The sequence below is a fragment of the Hibiscus syriacus genome, unplaced genomic scaffold, assembly GCF_006381635.1.
Source record: "Hibiscus syriacus cultivar Baekdansim isolate YM2019G1 unplaced genomic scaffold, ASM638163v2 tig00111989_pilon, whole genome shotgun sequence".
Taxonomy (NCBI): Eukaryota; Viridiplantae; Streptophyta; class Magnoliopsida; order Malvales; family Malvaceae; genus Hibiscus; species Hibiscus syriacus.
In genome coordinates this window covers 181,674-203,584 of record NW_024063230.1, presented here as the reverse complement: position 1 = coordinate 203,584, position 21,911 = coordinate 181,674, and the positions used below count along the sequence as shown (strand labels likewise).

At 34.3% G+C, this 21,911-nt stretch overlaps 2 protein-coding genes and 2 pseudogenes across 2 annotated transcripts; 2 read left to right on the top strand and 2 right to left on the bottom strand.

Annotated features, from left to right (window-relative positions):
* Window positions 1-412: 412 nt before the first annotated feature.
* LOC120173834 (protein FIZZY-RELATED 2-like) lies at window positions 413-4,342 on the bottom strand. The gene is made up of 9 exons (XM_039180900.1): window positions 3,738-4,342; window positions 3,430-3,657; window positions 2,250-2,429; window positions 1,898-1,960; window positions 1,608-1,802; window positions 1,142-1,243; window positions 992-1,054; window positions 847-915; window positions 413-548 (listed from the first exon to the last, which is right to left on the bottom strand). Exons 1-9 carry the CDS (start codon window positions 4,236-4,238, stop codon window positions 495-497), a joined length of 1,455 nt encoding a protein of 484 aa, XP_039036831.1. The 5' UTR covers window positions 4,239-4,342; the 3' UTR covers window positions 413-494.
* A 2,013-nt stretch (window positions 4,343-6,355) lies between these two features.
* Window positions 6,356-7,801, top strand: LOC120173841. Its single transcript, XM_039180902.1, has 3 exons — window positions 6,356-6,539; window positions 6,976-7,233; window positions 7,446-7,801. Exons 1-3 carry the CDS (start codon window positions 6,356-6,358, stop codon window positions 7,799-7,801), a joined length of 798 nt encoding a protein of 265 aa, XP_039036833.1.
* A 3,265-nt stretch (window positions 7,802-11,066) lies between these two features.
* LOC120173839 lies at window positions 11,067-12,309 on the bottom strand (annotated as a pseudogene).
* A 2,120-nt stretch (window positions 12,310-14,429) lies between these two features.
* On the top strand, window positions 14,430-21,243 carry LOC120173821 (annotated as a pseudogene).
* Window positions 21,244-21,911: the final 668 nt, after the last annotated feature.

Genomic DNA, 21,911 nt, shown 5'->3' with positions numbered 1-21,911 from the left:
CATGAATGCATTGGGTTCAATAAACTCTATTTTAAATTTATTTAGAGATTTTATCTGTTTAAAATTTTAAATTCTTTAGTTAATTTGATCATGTCATAACTATATCTTTTTTTTTTTTTTTCTAAACAAATAAAGAAAAATATCTCATGATATGAATTTCGTTATTTTCTTTAAGAAAAACTTCAAACTACTTTCATCATTTAAAAATAAAATATATATAAAATGAAAAATTTACTCTGCATTACATAAACCCTTTGGGATGAGCATACAACACAAAGAGACGTGCTACTCTAACTTACTCCCCGACCTCTTTAATTTACAAAGGGATGTAACAGCTCTCTATATATACATTAATCAAAATGAAAATTAGATCAATAAATCAGTTGTCGCCCCCTGCTGCAATTCCTTCGAATTTGATATTTCAGAGCATGAGAATGCTCACAGGCATGTGAAAATCCGATAAAACCCCGATCTTACAGCATAGTTTCTTCGACTTAGCGAATTGTGGTTCTTCCCAAAGATGATGCTCCTATTTCGCTTTCAGTGTTCTGCATTAAAGATCATGTCCACAAATGTGAGTTTCTTCAATGGACCATTGCGTAGCACAACAGAAGAAAATCTTTAAAGAAGTTGATGTGATTTAGAGGCAAGCAACGGAATAATGCAGCATTTACTTTTCAATTAATTACTTTACTTTATCCCCTCTGCTCCCTATGAAGTAACTTACAATCCCCACAAACAAAAAGAAAATTTATGAGAGAGGTGTTCAGACTAAAGTCAGATTAAATGGTCGGAAAAAGAAAACTACAAAATTTGTCAGAAAGCTTGGACTTCAAGTCTCATTACCTGAGATTTAGGGGAAGGGAACACATTCCAAAACCTCAGTGTCTCATCTCCAGCTCCCGTAACTATTGTCTGCAACAAAAAAAAAGGTCATTTCAAACACAAGTGGAAGCCAAGGGTAAGTATAAAGCATGGGAAGGTGACAAGCCTGTCCATCAGGTGAGATTGCAAGATAAAGGACTCTGTATGTGTGGCCCGTAAGAGTAGCCAACTGCATTAGTAGAATAAACTTTTAGAGGACAAAATGTAGAAGAGAGATTATGATCATATATATATACTTTTTTTTAACTTCTTATACCTTTGACATCGTAGGGTATCTCCAAACAATTATCTGGTTTTGGGAGTATCCATGAGTGCTGACGAGTTCATTAACATTCTTAGACCACACGAGATTGCAGACCTGCCATGCGTGGAGCAGAAGTTATAAGCATCTAGAATGGGTAACTAGTCTTAAGAAGCACTGCCAAGTCAAAAAGGAACTAGTAACTGTCTTATGTTAATTACTATAATAAAGCTTTTCCATAGATATGTTCCACGAACATGTAGGAGAACTTAAAATTTTCCTAATCTCTCATTATTGACAAGGTTTCTGCATTGTAGATTGATAGGATAATTACTTATAGCACCATGCAGATGACAACGCATTTATCATGTCAAAATTCATCAATGGAGTCAAGGAAGAAATTTTATGCACCTATATGTCCATTTGATGTATTTAAGGCCACGGTTAAGGGACATGATATGATAAGAACAAAAAACACCACCTGACTGCCAGTGTCCACGCAGCTCAATTGTGTGTTTGTGGTTGTATTCCAGAATCGAATACATCGATCAGCTGTACCACCCCCAGATGCAAGAAGGCCATTCAGATGGGGAGACCAAGTAATTGCTTTTACAGCAGCAGTATGATCACAGTATTTCAGGACAGGTTGAGTGGAATGTTGGTTCCAAACGAAAAGCTGCATATAGATGAGATTTTCCATTCAATCATTTTTTAAGTCAATGAACACTAAGCCTTGGAATAAGTCAGATAGGCAAAATAAATGTTACAAACTTTGTTGTCATTTCCACCCGATGCCAGTTCACGGTTATCATAAGACCACTTCAGTCCACAAACCTACATAACGCCCAATAGTTATTCAGACTCAGAATTCAGAACATGAGCATATAGCATGAGCCATGAATGAACACAATAATTATCGGTAGCACATGCAGTTTCCTCAAAAAAATAACTAGCATGAGAGCATGAATTCTTGATAAAACATGAAACAAAATGAGGCATTTATGAAATCAAAGGACATACATATAAGAAAAACTTGTGTTAGAGAAAAATCCAGTTGTAATAATATCCATAGATACATAAACAAAATTCTTTGAATCAAACTGATGAGTGATAAGAGTCTAACCTCTGACTTGTGACCAGAGAGTTTACTAGCAAAATCATCCTGAACACGTACATCTCTTTGAAGAATGCTCTTATCACGACTGCCAGAAGATAACAGAGAAGAGCTCCATGCTAAGGCCCCAACGCGTAATCGATGCCCCTCCATTGTTCTCACCCTCTGGCAGCGAGATGCATCCCAAATCTACATCCAAAGTGATAGCCATTAACTAACTGCATTATCCTACAAACAAATAGCAGGAAGTCGGATTTTGAAAGAAATGATAAGTCTAGTGCAAAGGAAATAGTGAGGAAAGATTATCTCTCAAGCCCAAAGCAGCGCTGAAATTGTCGCTTTCCATGGCCATTGTACAAGCATTAAGTTACTGATTTATGTCAAAGTTTATTAAATCCCAAATATTCAAGGAAAAGATCAGAACTAAGTTTTAAAATTTCAAGTAATAAATTCTTAGAAGCAATTAAAGAATGTATTTTCCTTACATGAGGAGGTTAAAATAGATTTCAAAAACTAATAAAATAGAAAGATTCAGTCCCAAATTTTCCCATGCTTGCATCTGAAAAGACCATTAAACAGTTTTCTAGTTTCCCTCTGGCCAGAATCCATAAACTATGGATAGAAGCTTTTATTTTTGGGTCATAGTTATCTGATTATTGAAGCAGATTCTGACCAAATTTAAGCTTTTTCTCTACCCCTTATGCATCCCAATAGTTAACTACAATGTTAAAGTTTTCTAAGCTACATCATAAAGTCCAACTATTATATAATCACATAAAGGAAAAAAAACATGTAAAAACATCAGTAAATTCAAGAACAATTCCATAGAAAAATAAACATTATTAATTGCCAGCTAAATCAACTGAATAACCATAAATATTTACTCTTCAATCTTCATATTGTTTTTACAATTCAACAATACTTTTCATTGGGAGATAAAGCTTTCAAACTTCGCATGCATTCTGTCACCCGTTTATGAAACAACTTTGAGAACATTACTGCATTTGTTAAGAACTAGTGCTTTCATTCTTAGTTATACTCAAGGCATTACCGATCACATGATTAAACTATCTAGCGGTAACAGCCTAAAAGTGACACAGCAAAATCAGAAAGCAAGCATACACAGATAGAGGAACTAAAAATGTTGGCAACAAAACGGTTTTTATCACAAATACTAATAAAATTAAACCTGAACTTTGCCGCTGCTAGTCCCAACCGCAAGATGAGTTCCACGTTGAGCCCAACCAACTGAACACACACTAACATCAATCCCCAAATCACACAACTTGGTAACCTTACTACTACAAGCATTCCACAAATAAACACAATTCCCCAACCCCACAGCCAACACATTATTAGATGACCAATCCACCAAATTCAAATAGAAATCGTCTTGTAATGCAGGTGCATCCAAAACCTACGAAAATATAATAACAAGCATTAGCCCCTAAAAAAAGCAACCAAATTTAACGTGAAACCCATTAAAAAACAACTCACCTTGTAAGGTGACATGGGAACTTTCCTGGGAGCCTTAACGGGGCTATGACTAATCCCGGAAACCGATTCATCAAGCCCGAAAGGTGAAAGCGAGTGTAATGCTCGTTTAGTTTCTGTCTTATACCGGAATATATTACGGCAAGACGGAGGTGTCAATGAATCCTTCTTGTCTGGCGTGTCGGGCCCAAAAAGTGCGGCTCGTAGAAGCCTGTGATAAGAACCGGAACCATCCTCTTTTCCTTCAACTGAGGTCAGAGAATTTGATATGTCAAAAAGGCCGAAATTGGATCCCGATCTGCTGGGGATGAACCTATCAGAATAAACTGTGCGCGACGGGGAACTGTTGTAGTTGGAGTTGAGCAGCCGGTTAATGTGCATTGTCCGAGAAGTGATGTTTTGGAGATGGAGGGACGAGTCAGACATCGTGGACGACGGGAGGTTGAGACGTGGAGTTGCCGGAGCTGATTTGATACGTTGATTACTTAATATAGGATCGTCCATTAAAAATAATTGTGTTTTTTAGGGTAAGGGTGAAAATCAGGCAAACCCTAAAAGGAGAATAATTGAGAGGTTGACGACTAGTTATTGCTTGGGTAGACCTTTCTCCGTCTTTTAGATTCCTTGTCTGGTGACCAAATATCGTTGCCTGTTTTATATTTTTTGCGCGAAAGGTAGGAATCCAATACGGACCAGTCTATAATGAAGCTGAGTCGGTTTATTTCTTATTTTTTGAATTGAAAGCTGAGTCATAACGTTCCCAGCGCACGATAGCCGGTTTTCTGTGGGTGCACGTTAGTAGGCCTAACGTTTCTGGAATCTCCGTCGTCGCTCCGGTGTGGGTTCGTCTTGTTTGCTCATCCTCTTTCACTCTCTCATCAACGTTTTCTTGTTCAGATCGATTGTATCATGGATTGGAGGAAATTGTTCGTAAGTTCGAAAGGGCACAGCTTGGATTTCTTTCCCCCAAAATCGCGTACTGGTCCTCCGTTGGTCTAACCACCGCCGGAGGTTTTCGAAGAAGGGATTGCTGATTGGAAGCTTTCTTTAGTGGGGCAGTTCCTTGGGCCTCCTCCGAACTATTCCACTCTGCAGAGAACAATACAAACTATGTGGAAGAAAGCTCTTCAAGGTAACAACGCCCAGATTAGTCTGGCAGTAACAACGTTTACGTTTCTCTTTCAATTCAGAAGCTGCTAGGAACTGGGTATTAGAGAATGGACCGTAGCATGTCTTTAACAAACCTCTGATCTTAAGGAAATGGGAGCCAAACCTGAAAAAACTTGATTTTGATCTTACTAAAATACCTGTTTGGATTCATCTATTTAATGTGCCCTTAGAACTCTATTCAAGAGCTGGACTTAGTCATATTGCAAGTGCCATTGGAGTACCTCTCTCAATGGATATTGTTACAGCATCTAGAACAAGGTTAGAATATGCTAAAGTATGCATCGAAGTTGGTTTGAATGATAAAATACCAGAGTTTGTGATGTAGTTTTAAATGATGGATTTGTCACTTCTATTTATGTTGAAATTCCATGGTTACCACCAAGTTGTCAAAAATGTAGTGTGTTTGGGCATAGCGATAAACACTGTAAAGAACAAAAACATACTGCCCCAACCCAAGTATGTAAAAAGAAAGAAGTAACACAGAATCCTACTGTAGTAACTCCTTTAGAAGGAGAAATCGAGCTTCTACAAGAGTGTATGCTTTCTAAAGATAATGAAACTAAGGAGCTTAACCCTACGGATATCAGTAATGAAGCTGGAAACAATAATGTTTAATCTGATCACGTTGGTACTACTGGAAATGATGTTACTGAAATTTCTGTTACATATGAACCTATCTAAATGAAAGTATCGTTAACCCTGAACCTACTGTTATTAAAAAGGGTAGAGGTAGGCCTCCTAAAGAAAATGCTAAACCTGTCCTGACTGGTTCAAGGAACAGATTTGAAATCTTAACTGCAGCAGATGACCTATCTTCTTCTTCAACGGAAGCTCATCTTAAAAAACGAGTTGTATCTTCTGGAGTTGTTGCCTTTGTAAATGAACTGAAATCAAAGAAAAATGATAGAATGGACAAAGTTAAAAATGTTGAAGTGAGTAGTACTGTGACTGCCACTTCCTCTTCCTCTCAATGATTGTAGGTTTTTAGAACATTAGAGGACTTAACAGTCCTCTTAAGCAAGTAAGTGTGTTGAAGAGAGCTAATTTAAATAATATTGATGTTTTCTGCATTTTGGAAACTAGAGTTAAATCCAGTAATTCGACTGCAATTCTTAACAGCAAATTTGAGCACTGGAATTCTTGTACTAACTATGACTTTGCTGAGAATGTAGGATTTTGGTACTTTGGAAAAAAGGTCTTGATTTCTCTGTTATCCATGTTTTTGGTCAATGTATCTCTCTCAAAGGTTATTACCTTAGGTCTCCCCTGATCATTACTGTTGTCTATGGCAGTAATGATGGGGTTATAAGAAGACAACTTTGGTAGCATCTTTCTGACTTGGGCAGACTGTATGGTAACCTTCTTGGATCCTGGGAGGAGACTTTAATGTCATCCTTAACTCCAACGAAAGTTCTAACTCTACCCTATTAGGACCTTTTCTTACTTCAGACATGAAAGAGTTCCAAGATACCCTCTTCGACCTAGAACTTTCCGATCACCCTTTCTTTGGCCCCACCTTCACTTGGAGTAACAAACAACAAGAATCTCACCTCGTGAGAAAGCTTGATAGGGTTATATTTAACCCTTCGTGGTTTACTACTTTTCCAAAATCTCATGTGGAATTTCAAGCACCGGGTATTTCTAATCACTGTTTGGAAATGGCTTGGCTTGCTAAAGAGACTTATGTTGACCATCCTAAACCTTTTAAATTTTTTAACTTTTGGGCTAAACTTCCAAACTTCCTGAGTGTGGTTAGACAGTCTTGGCAATCATCTTCTAATGGCAGCCCTATACAGAACCTGTTTTCTAAATTAAAGCTCCTCAAAGCCAGCTTGAGATCCTTCAATCAGCTTTTCTATAGTGATATCTTAGCTCGTGTTAAAAAAAGAAATTGGAGCTGGAAAATCAACAACTTTTATCTCTAAGAGTTGAAGATTCTTTCATAAAGAGCTTCTTATTCAAAATGAGTTGAAAAATTTAGAAGAGGCTGAAAATATGTTCTTAAGACAAAAGTCTTAGATTCAATGGCTTAAAGACGGTGACAAATGCACAAAGTTTTTTCATTCTGCAGTTGCCGTTAAAACTAAGAGGGAAACTATCAGAGTTCTTGTTGATGACAATGGGAACAAATTAGAATCCTATGATGAAATGGATGCTGAACTGATTGGGTATTTCACTAACTTGATTGGAACAGAAAATACAGAAGTTAAAGCCTGCGACCAGAATATACTTCATAATTTTCTTCAATACTCTCTGCCTTCAGACATTTCGAATGCACTTATTAAAGAAGTAACACGAGAGGAGATTAAAGAAGTTGTTTTCTGTCAAGGTAATGAAAAAGCTCCTGGTCTTGATGGTTACACTCCTTATTTCTTCAAGATAACCTGGCCTATTATTGAAAATGATGTGGTTGCTGCTATTACACATTTTTTAAGGAATCTATTATGCTGCCTGCTTTCAAAGCAACTTCAATCACTCTGGTACCTAAAGTCCCAAACCCATGCAAGGTTAAAGATTTCAGGCCTATTTCCTGTTGTTCAGTTGTCTATAAAGCTGTTACAAAAATTCTGGTCAAAAGACTAACAAATTTACTCCCTAATATTGTTTCCCGAAATCAAACTACTTTTGTCAAAGGAAGGAACATTGATAACACTCTTCTTGCACAGGAGCTAGTCAGAGGTTATGGTAGGAAGACTATCTCTCCTAGGTGCTCATTGAAAATTGACATCCACAAGGCTTTTGATTCTCTGCATTGGGATTTTATCTCTGCTGTTCTGAATGCTATTGGTCTTCCTAGAATTTTCATTAAATGGGTTGAAGCTTGTTTCACAGGAGCTCGTTATTCCATCTCTTTCAATGGAAGTCTAATTGGTTATTTCAAAGGGCCAAAGGCTTAAGACAAGGTGATCCTATTTCACCCATGTTGTTCGTCCTTTCCATGAACGTGCTTTCCAAAATTCTTAATAAAGCTGCTCTTAGAGGTATGTTTGGCTTTCACCCTAGATGCAAAAAAATTGGTTTAACTCACCTAACTTTTGCCGATGACTTGCTTATCTTTTGTAAAACAAATGTGGAATCTGTCGTGGGGGTTATTAGTGTATTGGATTACTTTTATGAAATTTATAGCCTTAAGATCAATGCACATAAATGCGAATTCTTTGCTGCTGGAATCTCCCCTACGAAAATTGATGAAATCAAAAGAATTATTGGATTCAACCAAGGCTGTTTACCAGTTAGATACCTAGGTGTTCCTTTGGTTTCTAGGAAACTATCAGATAAAGATTGTGTGGCACTCATAGATAATATCAGGGACCGTCTTCACAAATGGTCGAGAAAACACTTAAGCTATGCTGGTAGACTAGAGCTAATTAAAATGTTCTGCTTAGCATCACAAATTTCTGGTGCAGGCAATTAATCCTTCCTTAATCTGTCCTTAATAGAATTGAACAACTATGTTCTCATTTTTTTGGAAAGGTTCGGACAAGGCTGCAACTGGTGCAAGAGTGAGTTGGGGTAAGCTTTGTCTTTTAAAATCAGAAGGGGGTTTAGGTCTTAAAGATATTAAAGCTTGGAATAAAGCTTGTATGATACATTTGATCAGGAAAGTACTAGCGGGTGATGGTTCTTTATAGATTGCCTGGATTAATAACTATATTATTAAAAAATCAGATTTTTGGCACATGGACACTGGAACGAACACTACCTGGAACTTTCGATGCATACTATGTATGAGACCTCAAGCTTCCACTGTTCTTTCTTCGGGAGCTAACACGATAAAGGACATTTGGCTTCAAATTCGTAATAGTAATGATAAAGTCACTTGGCATAAGTTAATATGGTTTCCATTTCATATCCCTAAGTTTAGTATTATTACTTGGATGGCATTTTTAAATAGACTTCCAACTAAAGACAGTTGATTCGAATGGGGTTTGAGATCGATGATAAATGTGTGCTTTGCAATGACTCTCAAGAAACTAGAGATCATTTATTTCTTCACTGTGCTTTGTCTACTTCTTTATGGGATGCTGTTTTGAACCTCAATGGATTTCGAAGAACATGTTCGTGGGATAATCATTTATCTTGGGCTTGTGCAACTTGGAAAGTAATTCTTTTCTCACTACTATCATGAAGCTAGCTTGGACTACTCTTACACTATATGGGAGGAGAGGAACAAACGATTATTTAAAGGTTGCTCAAGATCTTTTGAAGACATGTTTCATGCTATTAAAGAGACTGTTGCTGTCAAATTACGGGGTATAAACATTAATAGAAATGATAGTACTAATATCAATATTTGTAATCAATGGGGTATAGATTACTGATGCTCTATTTGTTATCATTATTATTTGTAAGTTTTTAATCCTTTTGTAAGAACTTATTGTTTTTGTAGCAGTTATCTGCTCTTTGGATAATAAAATTATTTGATTTATCCAAAACAAATATATATAAATTAAAATATGATAAATATAATGCTAACAATGTCATATAAATTGTTAGAATAAGATTAAAATATTTAATATTTATATAAACAAATTAATTTTCTTTTTAATATTTATTTCCTCCTCCCATGTTAAAATTTTGACAGCGTTCGGTTTATGCGTTTCACTTTCCCGGGAATTCTGGGTAAGAGGAAAATATTCGGTTTGGATATAAGACTGAACATACAGAAAAATTAGAAAAATAGCTTTCTGCTAAATTGTACTTTTTAAATATTTTTTGTGCATAAATCTGTTTAAAAAAATCTGTCAAAAAAAACTTATATAAGATTAAGACATAATATAAAAATTAACTTTTAATATTTATTAAAATTATTATTTTTTATTCTTTTCTTATAGTATTTTAATTTTAACGTTTCATTTAAGAGTAAAAATGCTTTTAATGTTTAATTGAGTAATTATTTTGACTTTTATTCTTTTGGCATTTTGACGTCCAACATTTTATTTTAGGATAAAAAAATATTATTTTAGAGCGTTAATCATTTGTTAATTACAGAGTTACATTTATAGAGGGACCATTTCGTCCTAAAATAAAATGTTGGGGCTAAACTATTGTAAAAGAAGAATAAAGATTAAAGTACCTATTTAATCATATATTAGAGTATTTTTTTAACATTATATCTAAGATTAATGTGTAAATATTCTTTTCAAATTTAAAAACAATTTTCAATTTCAGATTTTGAGTGAAAAGGGATGATAAAAACGTATTTTAGAGTTTGTGTTTAAAAAAAATAAAAACGTACTTTATTATATGTGTTTTCTATTTATGGTACCTATTTTCAAAAATATGTTAGATACTTATTTTTAATAAAAAATAATTTTCACACCTAAAATTAACATAGGTTATAATTTAAATATTTACTTTTTAATTTTTTTTTAAAAAAAAAATAAGCAGAACATACATTTGCCAAACAAAAAATACTACATTAATAAATAATCATAATGTGAATTTCATACATCATACTTTAAAAATATATTTAGATTTGTATCTATATTTGTTCGAGTTTTTTAATTAGATTTAATCTTTCCTTGTATGATCCTTATGTAATCTTAAGTTATTAGTTTTGTTTAATTATTATAGGAATTTTTCCTAATTGTGTGCTTAAATTATGATTGTGATTATAAATATTTATTGTAACTCGAGATATTTCCCAATTTGAATAAATCTTTATTGTAACCAGGAATCCAACGCATTTGTGGCCCAGCCTCATAGAAAAGGTAAAATATCGTTTCTTTTCACTTTCAAAACATACTAGTAACTTTGAAGGGTCTTTGGCTTATTAAAGTGATCTATAGGATGATTATAAGGGTATATTTATGGGTTTACTCCCTCTAAATGGACACTCGGGCTTTCACTCTGTTCAGCAAAAGTTGCAATCAGTTTCAAGGATATTTGACTGATGCAAATCCATAAAGAATGCTATTAATAAATGACTTCTTCCCTTAACATTTTTTTCTGTTTTAATTTATGTGAAGGGAAACTAGCTTCACCTATTAATAAATGAGTACGTCTACGTTTTACAAATAAGCTATTTGGGGAATTAATCATTTCTGTTCTCAACATTAGAGACCTCGGTTTAGCTGTGTAACGACTTGCTGCTATGTAAGCAACCATAACTAGAAAAAACTAGTCTGTCCATACATTAAAATTCTAGTCTGTCCATAACTAGAATGCTTTGAGGTTGGCTGTGATCAACTGCTCCAGGGCATCGAAGCATTCGGGAGTGGCAACAGCACATTGCGGAGACAGTACAACATTATCCAACGAAAACAGCTCTTGCGGAATATCAGGCTCATTCTCAAACACATCCAGTCCAGCACCACGAAGCTCGCCTCCCACCAAAAGCCGCACCAATTCCTTCTCATCGATCAGAGCCCCTACACCCCACGTTTATTATCACTCCTTCCTTTCCCGGGGCAGTCATGACATCCTTGCTAATCATGTGCCAAGTTTCGTCTTTCAACGAACAACAAACAACCAGAATATCACTGTTGACTGCAAGGTCATAGACATTTTCATACCATGGAAATGAAACAGATGGCTTTTTCCTCCTTGAGTTGTAGGAAATAACACAGCCGAATGACTCCAGCCTTCTAGCAATTTCAGCGCCTATGCTTCCCAAGCCCACTATTCCAACTCGTTTTCCTCCTAACTGCACCCATGTTTGGAAAGCAACCCCATTAGTTAGTTTCAAACAAATATGAATTTGGAAACTACTGAGAGGTAAAAATGAAGTGTTCTTTCTAGATTCGGTTAATTGTTCTACGCGTGTAATTAAGAAAATTTTGAACAATATTAAATTGCAATCGTCCCCAATAATAAAAAAATATAAATGATCAAATAAATTTACACTTTAGAACATTTTTAGTTTACAAATAAATGTACAAAAAAAGTAATTGGACCAAATCGCACACTAAAGCTAAAGTCAAAGTTAAATTATACATAACAGAAAGTAAATGATCAAATTGTAGTTCAAAGATAGATATCTAATTTTACCCAAAAAGTCAAAGGTTAAATCACATATTAATGTCAAAGTCAAGGGTCCAAAGGTGCATTAATTTTTTTTCTAGATTATGTTTAATTTTATTTTTCAGATGATAATTATCGTGATAAAGTACAAAAATATCAGAAAACTATGTTAAAAGGTAAAAATGCTTATGTGGCTCATTAGGGTATTAGGAAATTGCTTTTTGAGATAAAGAGTTTGTTATAGTGCCATAGGAAGATATAGGAATTACCTAATATTTTTTGGAATATGTTTCAAAGATATAATGTCTTCTTATTTACTACTTTATTAGATTTGGCGTTCGAATTGCATATCATCTAAGGGAGACGTCGTGTCTTCTAGACTTCTTCCAAAAAATACCAAATAATCAATATCTCTTTCTATTAGAATTGTACCAAACATCCTATCTAAAAAATTATTTTTAGATGATTGCAAATGCACATAACCGTTAAATTATTATAAATAATTATTAGATCGATCTAATTATTATAAATTATCTATTAAAAACTATTATAAATTTATTATTAAATTCATTAAAATCTATTATTATTTTATGATATATAGTGATTATATGTGTATTTTAATTGTAATTAGACAAAAAAGCATCAAAAAGCCCTTCAACTTAAAAAAAAAATGTGGTGCTTATTGTTTTCTTTTTTGCATCAATATGACCTTTCAACTCGAAAAAAGAATCAACATAATCATTTGAATAACGTTTTTCGTCATTGATTAGGGTTTCGTTAATTCCTGCTATTATAAATTGGGTAAATCATACATTTCATCACTCAATTATTTGTTTTCTCTTCTATTTTGGTCACTAAATTTTAAAAAATTTAAATTCCGAAAACTTTATTTATTTGTATATGTAGCTTAAGATTGGTCAAAAGCTGTTTGCTAGAAAGAGAAAATTGAAATAATGAGTGAAGTATTTTATAATATGATTCAGACTTGTTGAAGATGGGAGAGATGAGTGGTGAGAAATCGATGAGTCTCCGTTGTCAGCTGTCGACGGGAGATCTAGATGCGCTGGTTTCCATCACTTCCGATGAGGATCTCGCAAATCTCATCGAGGAACGCGATCGGTTTGCATCCCGTCGTTAAAGATCAGAGTGTTTCTTTTGTTGCCCAAATCCGCCAAAACGTCGATTTCTCATCTTCCATCATCGACTTCGTCTTCAAAGTCATCATCATTTTCTTCATCGAGAACTCCCATAGAAGCAAAATTAAAAAGAAAAGAAAAGAAATCTTAATCAATATGATGTATTTGGAACTGTAAATCTGTTTCTCTAAATGATTCGTGGCCATTAATAAAATTTTCCACTCCAGTTTTGTTTCGTATCATCTCACACAAAGCTGAATATTTTTCCCCAATGGTGAGGTTTTTTGCAGCACAAGGTTTTGTATATGTTCCGTTCATTTGATTGTAATTTCATTGTTTTGATGTTGACGACGAAGAATAAAGCAATGTACTGACCATTAAAGGAAATGGATCTATCAACGGAGGAAGAAAATATTTGAAAAAAAGGTAAATTGATATTTTATCATGAACTATTTTGGGTTTACAAAAGAATCATAATTAGTAATTTATTACTGAAACAAAGTAAGGGTGTTCAAATAGGTAATTCAGTTAACCGACCAAACTCAATTATTCAAATTTCATTAACCGATTTTTTTCCCATTAATTGTTAAACAAACCAAATTTTTTCTAAAAAAATTTAACTAAACCGAACTAAGTTCGGTTAATCGAATTAACCAAAATTTATAAATAATATATAAATAATATATATTATATATTTAATATTTTTTAGTTTATTCAATTAATTTGATCGGATAATTTGGTAAAAATCGAGTTCAAACACCCCTAAAGCTAAATAATATATATATATATATATTAAATATTTAATAATTTCAGTTAATTAACTAATTTTGAACCGAATTATCTAAAGCCTAAATTTAAAAAACCATTAACCGTTAATTGATCGAACCCAAAATTAACCGATCGATTAACCGACCAAAATTTCGGTTCGATCAGTTAATTCGGTTTTAACCGAACAATGAACACTCCTAAACAAAAGTGACCGTTTGTGTAGTTTATCCTTAAAATAAAATGGGTTAACTACAAACTTAGTCCTTAAAGTCTAAAAAAATTTTGGAATCTAAAACTTTTAAAGTTTAATGACCAAAATAAAAGGAAAAAATAGTTAAGTAATGAAAGGTGTGATTTATCTTATTTATAACAGCAGAATTAACTAAACCTTAGTAAATGACGAAAAAAATTAGTTAAAGGACTACATTAAAAAAAATTCGAATTAGAGGACCACGTTGAACGAAAAAAATGATAGCAGCCGTATTAATTTCTTTTAAAGTTGGAGGGGCTTTGATGCTTTTTGCCTTGTAAATTCTATGATGAAATCATACTGTCTAAATTAAAATCACAATTTTATTTTAGTTGGAAACAAATTGAAATCTGTGAAAAACCCTAGAAGACACGCACAAAATCCGAGCACAACGTTTGTCTCCGTTGCCAGTTAAAAGGTCATATATAGTTTATAGCAACATAAAAGAGAGATCTATTTTCTTTCCCAACAGATTGAATGCGAAGCAGTCAATGGGAGAAGAAAACAAGAAGATTAGCAAAGAAGTGGTAATTGCAAAACTCAGAGATGATGGTGATTTCGATAAGCTCCGTCCCGTCTCAAAATCATCCGCAAGCTCAAGGACATAGTATGCTATTTACTTCTTTTATTGCTGATTTTATCTTATTCTTTTAGTTTCCTAAGGTTGAAGCTATCTTGTTTTTAGTGGGGATTAAGGTACAAAATTTGGAATGCTGAACGTTTGGGTGGCCTCTAAGCATCCATGCTTGTTGTCTGTGATTGTATGCTTCGATGGGTTTTGTCCTGATTTTGTGTTTTGGGTATTTTCGATGGGTATGATTTGTTAATTTCAAATCCAAGGCTATGATTTTGAGTTTTGGGTATCTTCGATGGGTATAAATTTTTTTCTTGCAAAATTATCAAAGGCTCAATGTGCATCGAGGCGCAAAAGTGTCTGGAGTCTTGAGCCGCGAGACGCATGAAAGGCGCATGATTCATGAAGGCGAGGTCAATAATATCCAAAAAATTATTATACATCGTTCAATTTTCTTTATATACGTACGATTTTAGTTTAATTATTATGTGTTAATTTAAAATTGAAGAATATATTTTATAATAGAAAATTGTTAATAGTTATTACTTTAAAAAAATAAAAACAAAAGAAAAATAAAGATCAATGAATAAAAAAAATTTATAAGGAAGGATAAAAGTATTTAAATAATATTTAAAAAATAATTTTATATAAAAAATAATTTTATATATAATATATTAAGGTGATTAATTTTTCATTTAGAGTGAATACTATATAAAAGAAGTGTAGAAGAGATGAGTATTTTTGAATGATTCTCAGAAGACACAATGTATATTATTTAAATTAATTTTTTTATTTTAAAATCAAATTATGTATATTATTTAAATTAAAAATATTTTTTTATTTTAAAATCAAATCGAATTTTAGATGACAAAAAAATTTAAAACTCAAAGAGATTAAAAAATAATTAACAAATTAAAAAAGGAAATGTTACTGACAATGAGTGGATGAAGATAAGAGTCCCCAGTTACCTTTATTCAATTCAATCCCCAACATTTATTTATATATATAAAGATATAATTAACAACAACAGACAAACAATTCCCCATATCCATTTCATCCCCTTCTTTCATATTTTGGTTGGATTCCCTTTCTCTCTGTGTGTTTTTTTCCTTTTTGGTTTGCTGTTTTGGGTGCCGAAAGGTTAAAGATTCAATCATGTCGATCGCGTTGGACAGGATCGAAACATTGGGGTTTGGGCGCGTAATGAGGTGTGCCTGCGATATTTCTAGTTTCGAATCCCCGCCGTCTACGGTGAAGGAAAGAAAGCGGTTGTCGAAGGCGGAGGAAGAAGATGAGGACTGGGGATGTTCATCGTCCACGACGACATCGTCTTCGATCGGGAGGAATAGCGATGACGACGACGACGAGTCTGGGAGATCCTCGGACGGTGGAGATTGCGATGAAAACGAGGTTCAAAGCTATTATAAAGGTCCTTTAGATAGGATGGATTCCATCGAACAGGTTCTGCCCATGAGGTAAACAAAACAAATACTTCTTTTTTTTTTTATCAACTTTGATCGATTAACAGGCTGATATCCCACATCGCGCCTCGACTGATATCCTAGGCTACGTGCCTCGCTTCAATGTTGAAAAAGCCCCGTTCAGTGAGGGCTCTGCGCTTTTGCGCCTCAGGCGCGCCTTTTACAACTATGTTTTCTTGTAACAAAAAATATTTATATTACATCTGTTCTTGTGATTGTAAAGATTGATTTTGGTTGGTTGTCCTGAAGAAATAGCTTACAGTGATTTATTATCTGTGCTTAACACCGCAATGGAAGTGCTGTACTGGTTGATTAAGCTATTTTACTGCTTTAGATCATTGAAAAATCTTATTATTGTGCATTGTTTTACTCTTTGCTCTTCAAAAACAGCCCTTTTTGGTCCTAAAGGATCATACGTTGATTGAATTTTATTTGATCTAACAGCAACAGTTTGGTTGATTAAATTATTCAAATTGATTTGCTAACTTGATTGAAAGCGAGTGGCACTGCTTTCAATTGCTTGCTTACATGGAAATAAAGAACGTTGCATGATTAAACTTGTTTAGATATATGTAATTGTTCATTTGGATCTTTGAAGAGTATAATTGTTTCGTTACTAACGGATTCATGGGATTACTGTCACCTCCAGAACATGCCAAATGCAGCTCTGATATTTTTGTTATCGTAAATTAATGCAGAGAATGTCGGAAGCGTAGGTGGATTCTTGATAATTAATATAACTCTAAATATTATTAGTACGAGGAAAAATACGTTACAACGACGTTATCTCAATATTATAACTCTACAACACTAGCTGAGGCTTGTTTACAAATACAACTTCGCTATTCTAAGCTTTGTTAAGCTTCATCCTCTCTCTAATATTTTTCTTTCACTCGTTCATATATCTCATAATAGACTACTAACATATATATATATATATGAAATTAACCGCCTCATGAAATTTCAAGATTTGTATGCTTAATAGTTAAGCATGTTGCCTCCATTATTATCTAAGTGTGGTTGCCGTCAATAATATACTTAGTTTTGCCTCTTTTTAACTTTTCAAACTTTGTTGTAGGTTCTACACAATTCTTTCCTTATCAAGTTTGATTTCTAACACTCCCTCTCAAAATTGATTTTTTATTCCGAGCTTTTCTCCGCTTATTATCTCCAATCGATTCTTCATTTGTTATGAGATCACTCTTTGCAAAGAGACTGAATAGTGAAACAATATTTAATTCATAATTGTTGTACCTTTCTGATATTCTTCTCTCTCTTGTGGATCTTCGAATTTCAGTGGGAAGTACTTCAGAATTTTCTATTATGTTGTTAGGATCGATGTTGCTGTTTCTTGATGACGATGGTATATTTTGTTGAGGACTTTGATCATCAGTTTGTTCATCTTAATTAATAAGATTGTCACCTTTATCTTTATCTTTATCTTCATTAAAAAATAGTCTTTCAACTCTCTTTTCCTCTTTGCTCCATCTCTAATATTCTGCTTCATCGAACTCGATATCTCTTGAAATTATTACCTTCTTGGTAAGAGGATTATATAACCTGTAAGCTTTGCTTCTTTCATCATAGCCAATGAAAATACATTTTTCTCCTCTGTTATTAAGCTTCTTTCTAATCGGTTCAAGAACATGAGCATATGCGATGCACCCAAAAATCTTGAGTTATCCAATTCCTGGTTTCTGACCACTCCATGCTTCGTTTGGCGTCATATATTTTACACTTTTTGTTGGACATCTGTTCAATAGGTAAACTGCACATCGAACTGTTTCTGCCCAGAAATTTCTTGATAGTTGCTTACCTTTTATCATGCTTCTTGCCATGTCAAGAATTGTGTGGTTCTTTCTTTCTGCTACTTTATTTTGTTGTGGTGTGTATCTAACTGTCAACTGATAGATGATGCCATGATCTTTACAAAATTCTTCCAATAACTTTTATTTATATTCGCCTCTTCTATCTGATTATCTTCATATATTGTCCACTTTGTTTTTCCGCCATTGTTTTAAATTCTTTCAATTTTCATAACGCTTCTGATTTTTCTTTCATGATGTAAATCCAATATTTTCTACTAAAATCATCAATAAAAGTTAGGTAGTGCCTGTTATTGCCAAGCGATGGTATATCAAAAGAACTGGCTATATCTGTGTGTGCTATCTCCAGCGATCTTCGAGCACACCAGGATCTACCAACTTCAAAGCTTTGTCTATGCTACTTTCCTTTAATGCAAGCCTCACATAATTGATTTGGAAGGTTGATCTCTAGTAGTCCTTTCACCATACTTGTTTTTGATAACAACTTCAATCTAGAAAATCCAAGATGTCCATATCATAGATGCCATAACATTGAATCATCTTTGATCGCGGTCTTCATGCACTTGACTTCTCCTGACTCGATATCAATTGTAAAGAAACGATTTCGAGTCATATCAACTTGGGCTATAAATTCTCCTTCTTTATTTTTGATGGCAAGCGAGCGATTCTTCATTTGCACTTCATATCCTTTTTCCAGGAGTTGACCAAGCCTGATGATATTGCTTTTCAAAGCAGGTACATAATAAACATTTGAAATGTATTTCTTTTCACCATTTCTCTGAGTAATCATGACTTCGCCTTTTCCTTTTAGTTCTGCGTGCGAGTCATCTCCGAAAGTTACTCGCCCATGGATTGTTTCATCTAATTTCACAAACAATTCCTTTTGACCACACATATGGTTGCTAGCACAATTATTAAGATACCAAATATTTTTCTTGAATTCTTCATTTCCTTTATAAGTGAAAAATACATGAGATTTTTCAATTTTTTCTTCTTCAGCTGCTGTTATGTTATTTCTTTTTTCTTGTTTAGGAAAAGATCTACCCTCATAACTATAATGAACATACTTATTGCAATTATAACATTGTACCTGAGATTTATTTCCTTGTTGATATATGCCTATACCTCGGCCTCGGGTTTTAAATCCTCGTCCACGGCCTGATGTTGGATTGTTTTCACTTATTTGATTGGTGTCATATGACCAACCACCACATCCACGAGTTCTTTGTCCTCTGTATCTTTCACGATTTCCTCGACCTCGTGTGTAGCTGCTGCTAGCTTCTCCTTTATTGACATTCATCTTGCTTTGTAAATCTTGCTCCAAATTTTCAGAATCTTCATTTTGTTTCATTTTCTGCTCATGAGCTTGAAGTGAATCCACAAGCTCATCGATCGATATTTGAGATAAATCTTTTGATTCTTCCCTTGTCGAGTGATTCACCATTTCTTTTCATTTCATTCACTACCGCTTTTACACGGCCAATATAATTACCGATGTTTTCTGAATTTTTATTTTTAACATCTCAAACTCAGTTCTAAGAGTTTGTAAACATACCTTCTTTGCTTTTTCGACACCTTGGAGAGATTTTTGCAAAATCTCCCATGCTTGTTTTGCGGTCTTCGCATCAGAAATTTTTTCAAATGTAGACTCGTCTACTCCTTGAAAAATAAAGAACAATGCTTTTTTATCATTTTTCTGGGATTTCTTTAATACCTTCTTTTCTTCATTGGTCAGGACTGCTTCTGCTGCTGCATTTTCAGACTCGGTGTAACCATCCTCGATGATATCCCAACAATCTTGTGAGCCTAGTAACGCCTTCATTTGAATGCTCAAATTGCCATAATTCGTCTTTGTCAATATCGGGATTTGAGGTAGAATCATGTTGGTTATCTTCTTCACCACGTTAAACTCGAACCAAACTCTAGATACCACTTGTTGGAAGCGTGGACGAGCTCTTGATAGTTTATATAACTCGAAATATTATTAATACGAGGCAAAATACGTTACAACGACGTTACCTCAATATTACAACACTACAAAACTAGTTGCGGCTTGTTTACAAGCTTTGTTAAGCTTCATCCTCTCTCTAATATTTTTCTTTCACTCATTCATATATCTCATAATAGACTACTAACATATATATATGAAATTAACCGCTCATGAAGCTTCAAGATTTGTATGCTTAATAGTTAAGCATGTTGCCCCCATTATTATCCAAGTGTGGTAAGCATGCACTTTACTACTGAGGATATGCCACGTTTTCATGCATATGTTTATAAATGCATATGTTTATAAGCATGCTTGCTGCCACCTTAAAATTGCTTTGCCTCTTTTTGACTTTTCAAACTTTGTTGTAGATTCTACACAGTTCTTTCCTTTTTTTGATTTCTAACAGAGAAAAAAGCATTTTTCTAATCACGTGACTTCATAAGTTCTTAATAAGGCAATAAATTGCAGGAAGAATTACGCAACAGCATCATTGCTGCTGTGAAGCAGTCAACAGAACTTAATCGTCCAGGTGCTGAAAACATGAAACTAAGACGACTATCAGATGCCATACATGATGAAGTTGGGTAAGTGGACCCTTTTTTCAAAGTTATTAATGTCTTTAATCCATAGTGGCCTTAGTGGAAATCTCGTGTGTTCCTGTATAAAAAGGATTACACCTTCTTGGATACCATAATAAATTGGGATCACTTCTTGAGAAGAATAATAAATATGCTTCACCGGCTTTTATAATTCGTGTAGGTTGATTTCCATTTATTCAAGATTGTTGATGTTATTCTGATACTTGTATTATTTTATAACCGCTAGGAACAAAGTGATGGGCCAAATTTCGGATAGCTTATGGGGAATAATAAAATCAGGTGGCATGAGAAGCGAAATTACAGAAACATTACAATATGTTTACAGTAAATTAGCTAATCCTCACGGGAAAGAAAAGGGTGAATCGTCCATGTATGAAATGGTACGTGTTGAAAAGGAGTTTGAGAATAATGGTACCATTAAGGCTACAACTAGAAGAGTTGGTGAGACTTTATATGATGCCGAGTCGAAAGAACCACCAGGTTTCTCTCTGTCAAATAATCGGCACAGCAACCACCGTCATCAGATTCACAAGGCAAAGCAGCAACCTCCTAGGCCTTATGATGGAGCTGTGGAAAACTGTAAGGAACAGCCCAGTCATTCACAGGTAGGGAAGGAAGGTGGTGGTGTTGATGTTGGTGTGCCACCTGGCTTTTCTGAAAATATTGACCAGAAGCAGCCATGTGATGTCAGTGATGAGGACCCCGATATGCCTCCTGGATTTGTATGATGAGAGTCAATTTGCAAGTCATTTCCCTTCTGCAGCTGTAAATGTGAATCAGTAATGAGCTACAGAGGCCATGTACCTTTTTTTTCTGCTCAAAACGGCTCTCCTTTCTATTTCAGTCAGGGAGGGAGCTCTTAGTCTGCTATCTGTGATAACCAGATTCATATTGTTTCTTTGATGTTTTTTATTTGATTTTGAATTAACTCACATTCTTGAGAATCAGGAAATAGTTATTAATATCTAAGGGTTTTTCCTTTTAAAACTAAAACAACCGTTCTTGTTGTTGGTTATTGGTCTTCCCGAGTTCCTAACCTCGGTTGCTTTATGTCGTCGTTACTAATAAACCAATGTTTTGGAGCTTTTGATAATGTATATGGTAGGGATTTGAAAAATAAAACCATATAGAATTCCTACCTTATGCGTACAATATGCAGATGTTTGGTGCTTTATTACCGTACACAAACATATCTAACAAACTTACCAACGTATTTGCTCTATTCATCAAGTCTCTTCATTTTCTTCACTTCCCTTACGATCCAACAATGACCAATTATCATCCAAGCAAAGAATCGAAAAAAACATTTATTTTCTTTCCCACAAAATTTTGCACTTAAAAATCCTCGTACCTTGATTGTCATCTGTCCAAGTGGTGACTATTTCAATTGGGTCTCCAAAATGACAAACGGGTGCTG